At 46.3% G+C, this 13,615-nt stretch overlaps 2 protein-coding genes across 2 annotated transcripts in view; both read right to left on the bottom strand.

Moving 5' to 3' along the window:
* st6galnac1.1 (ST6 (alpha-N-acetyl-neuraminyl-2,3-beta-galactosyl-1,3)-N-acetylgalactosaminide alpha-2,6-sialyltransferase 1, tandem duplicate 1) overlaps positions 1-6,946 on the bottom strand; it is a 42,318-nt gene extending 35,372 nt beyond the window's left edge. Inside the window, exon 1 of the mRNA XM_072456583.1 lies at positions 6,837-6,946. Within this exon, the coding sequence (XP_072312684.1) occupies positions 6,837-6,934 (98 nt within the window). The 5' untranslated portion in view covers positions 6,935-6,946. The remainder of the gene's footprint in view (positions 1-6,836) is intronic.
* The window catches only part of lhpp (phospholysine phosphohistidine inorganic pyrophosphate phosphatase), a 420,402-nt gene that overhangs the window by 36,409 nt on the left and 370,378 nt on the right, over positions 1-13,615 (bottom strand). The window lies entirely within an intron of this gene.

Genomic DNA, 13,615 nt, shown 5'->3' with positions numbered 1-13,615 from the left:
ACAGTGTTTGAGTCATTACACAGTGAAGTAAGGAGTAGCAGTGTACCCAAGTCAGCTCGGCACCATGACAATAAGAGCAGCAGAAACACTAACATCTTTCATACAGGAAACAAGCCCAGTGATCCCCCGCCAGCAGAGCAGACAACAGTCACTCCCAAGAAGTCCCCTTTTTGCCCATATTGTGTCAATACACTACACTACCTTGACCAGTGTGGTAATTTTGCCCTGTTAACAGTGGATCAGAGAACGGCGTGGATCAAGTCTAACAGAAGGTGCTGGCGCTGCGCACGTTCACATCAGGCTGCCCAATGTCGTTTGAAAGTCACATGCCCAAAGTGCAAAGGAAAACACCTGCAGGCCCTACATGACGTTAATGCAAAGCCCTTTGAGACACCATTAAGCCCCGTCAGCTCAACCAATGAAGTTTTGTACCTTGACAGACGTTCTGGCTGCAACCAAGTCCTGTTAAAGATTAGCAGGGTGCTGCTCCGCAATGGTGAGAATTCACTAGAGACGTATGCAGTGCTTGATGACGGATCAGAGCGGACTATTCTGCTTCCTGCTGCAGCCCAAACACTCAAACTCATTGGTGAGCCAGAAGACCTTGCCCTCAGAACTGTTAGACAAGACATCAAGGTCATGCATGGTGCAGCGGTGTCATTCACCATTTCCCCTGCAGACCAGCCAATGAAGACGTTTGCCATTAAAGGTGCATTTACTGCTGAGCCACTGAGTTTAGCTGAACACACATACTCAGTGGAGGCACTCCAGCGAAAGTACAGACACCTCAGAGGTCTGCCACTCCCAGCAATGAACAGAGTACGCCCCCTATTGTTGATAGGCTCCGATTACCCTCACCTCATCACTCCAGTTGCCCCTGTGTGCCTCGGACGTCCTGGGGGACCCGCTGCTGTGAGAACAAGGTTAGGCTGGACACTTCAGGGGCCGATTAAGAATGCCAAACACCCATCTACCTCTCAGCAGTGCCTTCACCTCTCCACCATGTCATCCTCTGCTGAAATACTCCAGAATGTGGAGACGTTGTGGCAATTAGACATCCTCCCCTATCGCAGTGAAAAGCTGGTGGTGCGATCCAGGCAGGATCAGGAAGCAATACAGCTGCTGGAGGATAAAACCACACGTGTGAACATCGATGGTGTCCAGCGATATGCCACTCCCCTCCTCAGAGTAAAGAACATGCCACAGCTTCAAGCCCCAAAGGAGGCTGTGCTGGCCAATCTTCGTAGCACAGAGAAAAGACTACTGCGAGACCCAGAGAAGGCTGCTGCTTACTGTGCAGAGATTGATAAATTAGTCAATGCTGGTTATGTGGTAAAGGCCTCGGAGGAGGAGCTGAGCAGCGCCAAGGAGTTGTGGTTCATCCCGCATCACATGGTGAGTCACAATGGGAAGAACCGGATTGTTTTTAACTGTTCTTTCTGTTATAAAGGTGAGAATCTTAATAAGCTGCTGTTGCCAGGCCCTACCCTCACGTCCAGCCTGCTGGGGGTGCTGTTGCGCTTCAGAGAGCATGCTGTTGCTTTGAGCAGTGACATAAAGGGGATGTTTCATCAAGTCAGGCTGCTCCCCGAAGACCAGACTCTGCTTAGCTTCCTGTGGCGTGACCTGCAGACAGAGAAACCACCCAGTGTCTACGTTTGGCAGGTTCTACCATTCGGCACGACATGCAGCCCGTGTTGTGCTACATTCGCACTACAAAAGCATGTGTTTGACAACAGCCAGGTGAGTGAGGATGTGAGGGAGACAATAGAGAAATCCTTCTACGTTGACAACTGTCTACAAAGTCTTCCCACTACAGAAGAAGCCAGACATCTTGTGGACAAGTTACAGGCGCTGTTGGCCGCAGGTGGCTTCGAACTGAGACAATGGGCCAGTAATGCTCCAGAGACCATCAAACATTTGCCCAAAGAAGCCAGGTCTGAAAGCATTGAGCTATGGCTCCAAGAATCCAGTGCCGACCCACAAGAACTGGCCCTCGGGCTGCGCTGGCTCTGCAACTCCGACACTTTGAGGTATAAATACAATCTGCGGGACCCCCCACCACCTACTATGCGGAACATATACAGAGTCCTTGCCCGTCTGTATGATCCTCTTGGGTTCATTGTTCCCTTTACGACACGGGCCAAGATCCTAGTGCAGCGCTTGTGGGACAAAAAGCGAGAATGGGACGACCCCTCCCTACCTGAAGACGTGCTGCAACCTTGGTTGGTGTGGGAAGCAGAGTTACCACACCTTGCAGAAGTTATGCTGCCACGCTGTTATGTCAGCCCTGCCATAGACACCGCAAACTGTCTCAGGGACATCCATGTGTTTGCAGATGCATCGGAAAAGGCATACGGCTCCGTGGCCTATCTGCGTACAGAAGACTCAGAAGGTCGAGTGGAGGTGTCCTTTCTCACTGCTCGATCCAGAGTTGCCCCCAAAAAGCAACAGTCTATGCCCAGGCTGGAGCTCTGTGCGGCACTGACAGCTGCCCAGCTCTCTACACTCCTGCAACGCGAGCTGACCGTGCCAATCAACAGTGTTATCCTCTGGACAGACTCCACCACCGTCCTCACCTGGTTACAGTCAGACTCCTGTCGTTTTAAGGTGTTTGTGGGAACACGAGTGGCCGAGATCCAGGAGCTAACAGACCCGCTGAGTTGGAGGTATGTGAATACAGCACAGAACCCAGCCGATGATGTCACTCGTGGTAAAACCTTGCAGGAGTTGTCTAACAGCGGAAGGTGGAAACATGGGCCAGCCTTCCTACAGCAGCCACCAGAGACCTGGTCCATGCAACCAGCCAAAGAAGAACCTACCATCTCCTGCCTTGCCACCACAGTTGCCAAGACCACACGACAGTTACAGGAGGACCAGTGCTCCTCCTTCACTGAACTCATAAACATGGTCGCATCGTCCTATCACGGGGCGGCACCTGGCCAGGCCGCTCCCTCTGCTGCAGACCATCAGAAGGCGGAGAGGGAGATCCTACAGCAAGCCCAACAGGATAGTTTTCCAGATGAGTACAACTTGCTGAGCAGTAACAAGCCAGTTGCCTCTGCTAGTCGGCTGTTGACCCTGTCCCCAGAATTTGATCCCACTGCAGGGCTTATTAGAGTTGGTGGGAGGCTAAGGCGCTGCAGTCAACTACAACCGGAGTCCATTCACCCTGTGGTCTTAAATCCCCATCACCGAGTTACCCAGCTCATCATCAAGGACACAGACATTGCCCTACGTCACCCAGGCTCAGAGCGCCTGTTTGCCGAACTAAGGCGGAAGTATTGGATACTCCGGGGGCGAGAGGCAGTGAAAAGACACCAGCATTCATGCCCAGAGTGCCAAAGATGGAGAGCAATGCCAACTGTGCCCAAGATGTCAGATCTGCCAGAGGCGAGGTTGAGACTGTTTAAGCCGCCCTTCTTTTCTACTGGTGTGGACTGTTTTGGACCTTTCACTGTCAAGGTGGGCCGTCGTCTGGAGAAAAGATGGGGTATTATATTTAAGTGCTTGACAACACGAGCCGTGCACTTAGATATTCTCTCCAGTTTAGACCACGATTCGTTTCTCATGGCACTCCGCAGATTCATTGCCAGAAGAGGCAAACCAGCTGAACTCCTGTCTGATCAGGGGACAAACTTCAAAGGAGGAGAGCGGGAGCTCAGAGAGGCCTTTGAAGCCCTACAACCTGAACTCCGTGATCATTTGGCCAAGCACCAGATCCGGTTTAAGTTTAACCCGCCAAGTGCCCCACATTTTGGGGGTGTGTGGGAAAGGGAAGTGAGATCGGTCAAAGTCGCACTTTATGCCACCATCCAGTCTCAGTCTGTTCCAGAAGAAGTCCTGAGGACTGTTCTCACAGAGGTTGAAGGGATTTTGAACTCCAAGCCCCTGGGTTATGTTTCGACAGATGTGGCAGACCCAGACCCTGTGACCCCTAATCTGCTTCTCATGGGGCGGCGCGACTCCTCCCTACCACAGGCTGTTTATGAGGATGCAGAGCCTTTAAGTCGACGCCGCTGGAGGCACAGTCAAATGTTAGCAGACCAGTTCTGGGCACACTTTATCCGGTGCTACCTCCCAACCCTTCAAACCCGCTCCAAATGGCACAAGGACCCAGCACAGCTGCAACTCGGGACCACGGTCATGGTGATGGACCCTCAGCTACCGAGAGCCCTCTGGCCAATTGGACTGGTCACCAAAGCTCTTCCTGGGAAGGATGGAAGGGTTCGTGCAGCTGAAGTCCGAATCAAGGATAAGACCTACACCAGGCCCGTTGCACGCCTTGTAGCCCTACCCGCCATCCCAGACACTGACTTTGAAACTGTGCGTCCTTCTTAGGTCTCAAATTTGCTGGACAAATTAGGGGGCGGCTGTGACGAAGGACCCGCCCCGTTTCTGCCAGGTGCCTGATTGACAGGTCGAGTAGCCAATCACGCGTTAGCATAGGCAAGTTAGGTTGAGGATGCTACGTGTTTGCAGAGTTTTAGTTGTTTTCCCCCACATCGTGTAGAGCTTGTGGTTGTAGTTTGGTGTGCGTGATAAAAAGTGAGTATTTGTTAGAAACGAAAGTAGACATAGACACACCATTTGTTCCATGATTGTATAAAGTGTTGCATACCATTCGAATTGTTTAATAGTGTAGTTAAAGTTATATATTTACCTTGTTTTGTGTTTGTGAATGCTAAGTGCCTCGAGCTAAGCGCTAACAGCAGTAGCTCCGACGGAGCTCATGTATATTTGTGCATTATATGTTATTGTTTTACAGATTTTATTATAATTTATGTTCTCCTTGTTTATATTACAGAACCACACACGTATTTACATGATTAATAACTGCTCTGTAAATACCAACCACCAGTATTATTAGACTGAAATCTTTAATAAAGAGAAAACCCTGGATCATCTCTCCCAGTGCATTCTTACCAATGCCCCCTGGCGGTCACAACCCGTATAAAACCAGTAAATTAGCTCTCCCCAAAACAACTATAGAGTTATAGAGTCTGTAATGAACTATAGAGTCTGTAATGAACTATAGAGTTATAGAGTCTGTAATGAACTATAGAGTCTGTAATGAACTATAGTCTGTAATGAACTATGAACTATAGAGTCTGTAATGAACTATGAACTATAGAGTCTGTAATGAACTATAGAGTCTGTAATGAACTATAGAGTTATAGAGTCTGTAATGAACTATAGAGTCTGTAATGAACTATGAACTATAGAGTCCGTAATGAACTATAGAGTTATAGAGTCTGTAATGAACTATAGAGTCTGTAATGAACTATAGAGTTATAGAGTCTGTAATTGACTATAGAGTCTGTAATGAACTATAGAGTCTGTAATGAACTATAGAGTCTGTAATGAACTATAGAGTCTGTAATGAACTATAGAGTTATAGAGTCTGTAATGAACTAAAGAGTCTGTAATGAACTATAGAGTCTGTAATGAACTATAGAGTTATAGAGTCTAATGAACTATAGAGTCTGTAATGAACTATAGAGTCTGTAATGAACTATAGAGTCTGTAATGAACTATAGTCTGTAATGAACTATGAACTATAGAGTCTGTAATGAACTATAGAGTCTGTAATGAACTATAGAGTCTGTAATGAACTATAGTCTGTAATGAACTATAGTCTGTAATGAACTATGAACTATAGAGTCTGTAATGAACTATAGAGTCTGTAATGAACTATAGTCTGTAATGAACTATGAACTATAGAGTCTGTAATGAACTATAGAGTCTGTAATGAACTATAGAGTCTGTAATGAACTATAGTCTGTAATGAACTATGAACTATAGAGTCTGTAATGAACTATAGAGTCTGTAATGAACTATAGTCTGTAATGAACTATGAACTATAGAGTCTGTAATGAACTATAGAGTCTGTAATGAACTATAGAGTTATAGAGTCTGTAATGAACTATAGAGTCTGTAATGAACTATAGTCTGTAATGAACTATAGTCTGTAATGAACTATGAACTATAGAGTCTGTAATGAATTATAGAGTTATAGAGTCTGTAATGAACTATAGAGTCTGTAATGAACTATAGAGTCTGTAATGAACTATAGAGTTATAGAGTCTAATGAACTATAGAGTCTGTAATGAACTATAGAGTCTGTAAAATATATATATATATTTTTTCAAACTGAGTCCAGATGACTACAACTGAAGCTTTTTCTACTATGGAACACGCCTGGACGAATGAGGGATTACACCGATATAGAGTCTGTAATGAACTATAGAGTTATAGAGTCTGTAATGAACTATAGTCTGTAATGAACTATGAACTATAGAGTCTGTAATGAACTATAGAGTCTGTAATGAACTATAGTCTGTAATGAACTATGAACTATAGAGTCTGTAACGAACTATGAACTATAGTCTGTAATGAACTATAGAGTCTGTAATGAACTATAGAGTTATAGAGTCTGTAATGAACTATAGAGTTATAGAGTCTGTAATGAACTATAGTCTGTAATGAACTATAGAGTTATAGAGTCTGTAATGAACTATAGAGTTATAGAGTCTGTAATGAACTATAGAGTCTGTAATGAACTATAGAGTCTGTAATGAACTATAGAGTCTGTAATGAACTATAGAGTCTGTAATTAACTATAGAGTTATAGAGTCTGTAATGAACTATAGAGTCTGTAATGAACTATAGAGCCTGTAATGAACTATATATGAAAACATTACAAGTTTCAAATTAATATCTCTAAAGTTAAGTTTTCCTGTTCACCTGCAGTATTAGTTATACAGTATTAGTTTAGCACAGAACCAGAAGCGTTTCTGGTTTTGCTTGTTACTAAAAAGACAGATAAAGTTCACCTCGTTCCACTCGAGATGTCGGTCCAGGAGACGAAGAGGACGGTGAGCAGGGCCACGAGGAGCAGCAGGAGGAACAGGTGAACTCGCTGCGGAGCCATGACTCTCTGCCTCCTGCGTCTGTGCGGCACTGACACCAGCGCAGAGGGCGCACGGGTAGAACAGAGGGGAGGGGCAGGTGAGGGGAGGAGCAGGTGCAGGAGGGGAGGAGCAGGAGCAGGAGGGGAGGAGCAGGTGCAGGAAGGGAGGAGCAGGTGCAGGAGGGGAGGAGCAGGTGCAGGAGGGGAGGAGCAGGTGCAGGAGGGGAGGAGCAGGTGCAGGAGGGGAGGAGCAGGTGCAGGAGGGGAGGAGCAGGTGCAGGAGGGGAGGAGCAGGTGCAGGAGGGGAGGAGCAGGTGCAGGAGGGGAGGAGCAGGTGCAAGAGGGGAGGAGCAGGTGCAGGAGGGGAGGAGCAGGAGGGGAGGGGCAGGTGAGGGGAGGAGCAGGTGCAGGAGGGGAGGAGCAGGTGCAGGAGGGGAGGAGCAGGAGCAGGAGGGGAGGAGCAGGTGCAGGAGGGGAGGGGCAGGTGAGGGGAGGAGCAGGTGCAGGAGGGGAGGAGCAGGTGCAGGAAGGGAGGAGCAGGTGCAGGAGGGGAGGAGCAGGTGCAGGAGGGGAGGAGCAGGTGCAGGAGGGGAGGAGCAGGTGCAGGAGGGGAGGAGCAGGTGCAAGAGGGGAGGAGCAGGTGCAGGAGGGGAGGAGCAGGAGGGGAGGGGCAGGTGAGGGGAGGAGCAGGTGCAGGAGGGGAGGAGCAGGTGCAGGAGGGGAGGAGCAGGAGCAGGAGGGGAGGAGCAGGTGCAGGAGGGGAGGGGCAGGTGAGGGGAGGAGCAGGTGCAGGAGGGGAGGAGCAGGTGCAGGAGGGGAGGAGCAGGAGCAGGAGGGGAGGAGCAGGTGCAAGAGGGGAGGAGCAGGTGCAGGAGGGGAGGGGCAGGTGCAGGAGGGGAGGAGCAGGTGCAGGAGGAGCAGGTGAAGATGTGAGACAGGTTCTACTTTGACAATGTTCAAATCTAAGCTAAAAACAGGTTTGTTTAGTGCATACGACTGAAAGGTTTTTATTTAGAGTTTTTATATAGAGGTGGCCTGGGATGGCCTTAAGTGGCCTGGGATGACCTGTGGTGGCCTGGGATGGCCTTAAGTGGCCTGGGATGACCTGTGGTGGCCTGGGATGGCCTTAAGTGGCCTGGGATGACCTGTGGTGGCCTGGGATGGCCTTAAGGCAAGGCAAGGCAAGGCACGTTAATTTGTAGAGCACATTTCATACACAAGGCAATTCAAAGTGCTTCACACAGCAGGAAAAATGCATTCAAATCACAAAGAAATTACAGAAATACAATAAAATTAACGAAATTAAAAATTATCAATCCAACTGATTTTCTAAACTAATAAAATCACAAACAAAAGAGAAGAGTGCAAAGAAAAAATCCTTTCAGTCGTATGCGCAGCTAAACAAAACTGTTTTTAGCTTAGATTTGAACATTGTCAGAGTAGAAGCCTGTCTCACATCTTCAGGAAGACTGTTCCAGATTTTAGCTGCATAAAACTGAAATGCAGATTCCCCATGTTTTGTCCTGACTCTGGGCACCAGCAGGAGGCCGGTCCCTGAGGTCCTCAGAGTCCGAGATGGTTCATATGGCACTAACATGTCTGAGATGTACTTTGGTGCTAGGCCATGGAGAGACTTGTACACAAGCAGAGCTGCTTTAAAGTCTTTTCTCTGAGCCACAGGGGGCAGTGCAGAGACCTGAGAACAGGACTAATGTGATCATACTTCCTGGTTCTAGTCAGGACCCGAGCAGCAGCGTTCTGGATGTACTGCAGCTGTTTTACAGCTCGTTTGGAGAGACCAGTGAGCAGGCCGTTACAGTAGTCTAATCTACTGGAGACAAACGCGTGGATAAGTCTCTCTAAATCTGGTTTTGACACTATATTTTTGATTTTGGCAATATTTTTTAGATGGTAAAAAGCTGCTGATGTTATTGATTTGACGTGGCTATTAAAGTTCAAGTCTGAGTCCATTATTACCCCCAGATTTCTAATTTGGTTTGTAGGTTTTAGAGCGAGACTCTGGAGGTGACCGCTAACACTTTCTCTTTGTTTCTGTGGGCCAAAAACGATTATTTCAGTCTTGTCTGAGTTCAGCTGGAGAAAGTTGTTTTGCATCCACAAACTGATCTGTTGGATGCAGTGACAGAGTGAATCTACTGGTCCATAGTCACCTGCCGATAGTGAAACATAGATCTGAGTGTCGTCTGCATAATTGTGATAGGACACATTTTCACTGCGTATCAACTGACCCAACGGCAGCATGTAGAGGTTGAACAGAAGGGGACCCAGGACTGACCCTTGGGGCACTCCACAGGTCAGGGTCATGTGGTCTGAGACACAGCTACCAATTTCAACAAAGTACTTCCTGTCTTCCAGATAGGACTTTAACCAGTTTAGGGCAGTGCCAGTGATGCCCACCCAGTCCTCTAGTCTCTGTAAGAGGATCCCATGATCGACAGTGTCAAAAGCAGCACTCAGATCTAACAGAATTAAGACTGAGGCTTTGCCCGTGTCAGTGTTCAGGCGGATGTCATTTGTCACCTTGACAAGAGCAGTCTCAGTGCTGTGATGAGGTCTAAAACCTGACTGAAAAACATCAAATGAGTTGTTTATTAAGAGGAAATCTGTGAGCTGTTGGTAAACAACCTTTTCAAGGACTTTGCCCCAAAATGGCAGATTAGAGATGGGCCAGTAATGACTCAGTACTGCGGCATCAAGACTGCTCTTCTTTAGGAGAGGCTTTATGACCGCAGTTTTCAAAGACATTGGGAATGTTCCAGATTGAAGCGACATGTTAACTATGTGAGTGAATGGTGCTAACAAACTGTTCAGCACAGACTTTAGAAATCTGGTGGGTAACACATCGAGGTAGATGAACTCGACTGGTGATGATCTCATGGACAGTTTTGTCAGTTACTGGTGCAAAGTGAGTTAGCTCTAAGTGTCTTGGTGGTTTTAGGGTATTTTTTTGCATTGTGGGATTTATAGCATTTTTAATGCCCTGAACTTTGTCATTAAAGAATAATGCAAACTCATTACACTTGGATGTGGAAATGAGTTCTAACGGCAGCTGAGCTGGAGGGTTTGTTAATCTGTTTACTGTGGCAAACAGGACATGCGAGTTGTTACTGCAGCTTCCAATTATTTCAGAAAAATATCTTTCCCTAGTTCTACATAAGATTAGGTTGTACATGTTCAGCTTTTCTTTGTAAATCTCTTTTTGAACCTGGAGCTTTGACTTGCGCCATTTCCGTTCGGCCCTGCGGCACTCCCTTTTCTGTGCCCTGACCGAATCATCATTTCTCCACGGCGCCTTCTGCTTATTTTTAACCATTTTAGCCTTTATAGGGGCGATGGTGTCCAGAACATTCAAAACACTAGATGTAACAGAGTTCAACAAATCATTTACATTAGAACATGAGACATTTTCAAAGTGTATCATTTCCATAAACAGTGCACCTGTGCCATCACTTATGTGTCTCCTCTGAACAACTGCAGGACCAACCGGAGGTTTGGGAGAAACAGACAGGTCAAAGAAGACACAGAAATGATCAGACAGAGCAACATCGATCACATTAACATTTGAAATATTTACCCCCTTTGTAATTATGAGATCTAGAGTGTGTCCTTTGCTGTGGGTGGGGCCTCTCACATGCTGAGTAAGACTGAAGGTTTCAAGGACAGCATCAAGCTCTTTAGCGTTTCTGTCACAAATATTATCAACATGCACATTGAAATCACCTGTAATGACCAAACCATCAAAGTCTGTGCATATGACTGAAAGCATCTCAGTAAAATCATCAATAAAACTTTGGCAGTGCTGGGGAGGCTTGTATAAAACAATTAAGAGAATGGATGGAGACCGTTTTAGCTCCATTTTAAAGGATACATACTCAAATGATGAAAACACCCCAAAAGACAACCTGCGGGTAATTATTTCATCTCTAAAGACAGCACAGACTCCACCCCCTTTTTTGTTTTCTCGTGTTTCAGATTCAAACTTAAAGTTGGGTGGAGCAGATTCTATCAGAACTACATTTCCTGTGTTTTTGTCAAGCCATGTTTCAGTTAAAAACATAAAATCAAGATTATAAGAAGAAATAAAATTATTAATTAAGAGAGATTTGTTACATAAGGATCTGACATTTAGCACAGCAAGTTTCAGACTAGTTTCAGTGAGACTGGGCTTTATCTTTTCACAGGGAATATGAATCACATTTCTCAGATTGGGCCTGACTCGCATTTTGTTTTTCCATCTGTGTGATGATGTGACTACAGAAATAGCACTAGGGGGGGCTCTTTTTACATAGGGCCCCGGGTTGGTTTGATTTTTAATGTGACAATAAGTCCCGGCAACGCTGAGACCCAGTGCATCCTAACTATGGGAGATACCAGGTGAAAGGCGAGGGGGGATGGGTGGTGGGGCTTTTGTTGGTGTAGTCGGTACTGACATAGCCCTTGCTATATTGGGCGTGAGTGGAGCCATCTTAATGCCTGATTTGATCAGACTTTCAAAATGGCTGGGAAGGCCCATGGGTGAGAGTGGAGATGAGAAGGAGAATGATGAATCTTTAGTGGGAGTAGATGTTGCAGGGGGAACCCAGGGCTGGTGTGAAGGCAGGGGCGATGACAGGGATGTTGTTGGGCTTGTCACAGATGGGTCGAAGGCCTTTGAAGATTGTTCCTTTGCTGGAGGCGGTGGAGGTGAATGTGGAGCAGCTGGAGCTGAATCCTTTGCTGGTGGTGGTGGAGCAGCTGCTGATGAATCCTTTGGTGGAGGCTGAGGTTGTGGTGCTTTTGATGTTGAAACATTGGCTCGGTCTCTGGCTGATGGAGCAGGAATTCTTCTCTCATTCCTCTCTTCTCTAACTATCTGCTCAGGACCCTGTCCAGGCCCAGTCCAATGCCTCAGAGCGTGGAGCAGGTTCTCTGTCAGCACCCTCACTCCACCTCTGCATAGGTGGGGGCCATTTCTCTTAAACAGGTCCTCTCGTTTCCAGAATAGATAGAAGTTCTCAATATAGTGTAGTCCTCTCGGGGAACACTCTTTGGACAGCCATGTGTTCAGCTGAAGAAGCCGGCTAAACATTTTGCCATTTTATCAAGCACGTCGAATAACTTCAAGAAGTCTTTTTTCAAAACTTCAGTCTGTTCCCGCCGCATGTCCACTGCACCCACGTGCACAATCAGCTGTTTAGCTCCTCCATGCTTAGCCATAATATTTGGAAGGAGTGACGCTATCTCAGAAACAGTGGCGCTTGGAAAAGAATGTGTGTTTATCTTTTCATGCGTCACGTGACTTATCGCGCCATCCCCAACTAAAACAATCTCCGTGACCTTGGCTTGTGGCACAGTTCCTCCTTGCTGTATTTTGGCCACGTCATCTTTCCTTTTTTCATTTAATTCCATCTCTGAAAGTGGTAAAAATCTGTTGGTGAGCTGTATTTTAGGTGACTTCACGTTATCTTTGTATCGTTTAGGCTTTGCTCCAAGTTTGTTCCAAGAAACAGCCTGGTCTTTCTGGTTTTTAGACAGTTTTGGAAACGACACAGAGTCACTGCGGTTTAGGTTGAAAGTAGCAGTTTTTCTTGTAAAAAGTGTGCTCTTCTTACCGTCGGTTGACACAGGAATGGTATCGTGAAGAACTTTTTCAGATTCCAAAACAAATATCCGTGTTTTCAGCTCATTAATTTCTTGTTGATATTTCCGACAGCGTTCACAGTCTTTCTCCCTTCTTCTCACGGACATGTCGCTGGCGTCAGATATGTCGTTAAAACTGGAAAAATGTTCTTAAAATCCTTGGTTTACTTGAAAAAGTCTAAAGCAAAAATGTTTGGAAGACAAAAACTGATTAAAAAGCAAAATAAATAAGGAAAGCAGCGATAGCAAGCGGAGCGAGCAAAAAAGCGTGTGCACTCTTCGGAAGCAGGTAAAGAAGTGGCCTGGGATGACCTGTGGTGGCCTTGGATGGCCTTAAGTGGCCTGGGATGGCCTTAAGTGGCCTGGGATGACCTGTGGTGGCCTGGGATGGCCTTAAGTGGCCTGGGATGACCTGTGGTGGCCTGGGATGGCCTTAAGTGGCCTGGGATGACCTGTGGTGGCATGGGATGGCCTTAAGTGGCCTGAGGTGGCTATATTTAGTTAGTTATATTCTAACTAACTTTCCTGATGTCGAAGAGGCTGCTGTAATAAGGCTCTACTCTCACTTGTTTCCATGGAAACAGCTCAAAGGTGTTAAGGAATAGTTTGTGCCACTTAATAAAGATCAATATTTTTATTGCTCAAAAAGTGTTTGGATGGATCTGATTCTCTAACATTGAACTAGTGTTTCTACAAATCATCGCTCCAGTTGAATAAACGTAAACCCCAGGGCAATAAAGGGTGAATAAAAGTGAAACCCAGGGCAATAAAGGGTGAATAAAAGTGAACCCCAGGGCAATAAAAGGTGAATAAAAGTGAACCCCAGGGCAATAAAAGGTGAATAAAAGTGAAACCCAGGGCAATAAAGGGTGAATAAAAGTGAACCCCAGGGCAATAAAGGGTGAATAAAAGTGAACCCCAGGGCAATAAAGGGTGAATAAAAGTGAACCCCAGGGCAATAAAGGGTGAATAAAAGTGAACCCCAGGGCAATAAAGGGTGAATAAAAGTGAACCCCAGGGCAATAAAGGGTGAATAAAAGTGAACCCCAGGGCAATAAAAGG

Source organism: Eucyclogobius newberryi, unplaced genomic scaffold (assembly GCF_026437365.1).
Source record: "Eucyclogobius newberryi isolate DKJ021-1_F unplaced genomic scaffold, fEucNew1.0.hap1 SCAF_20, whole genome shotgun sequence".
In the NCBI taxonomy this organism is placed as follows: domain Eukaryota; kingdom Metazoa; phylum Chordata; class Actinopteri; order Gobiiformes; family Gobiidae; genus Eucyclogobius; species Eucyclogobius newberryi.
This window is presented reverse-complemented; position numbering and strand designations above follow the sequence as displayed.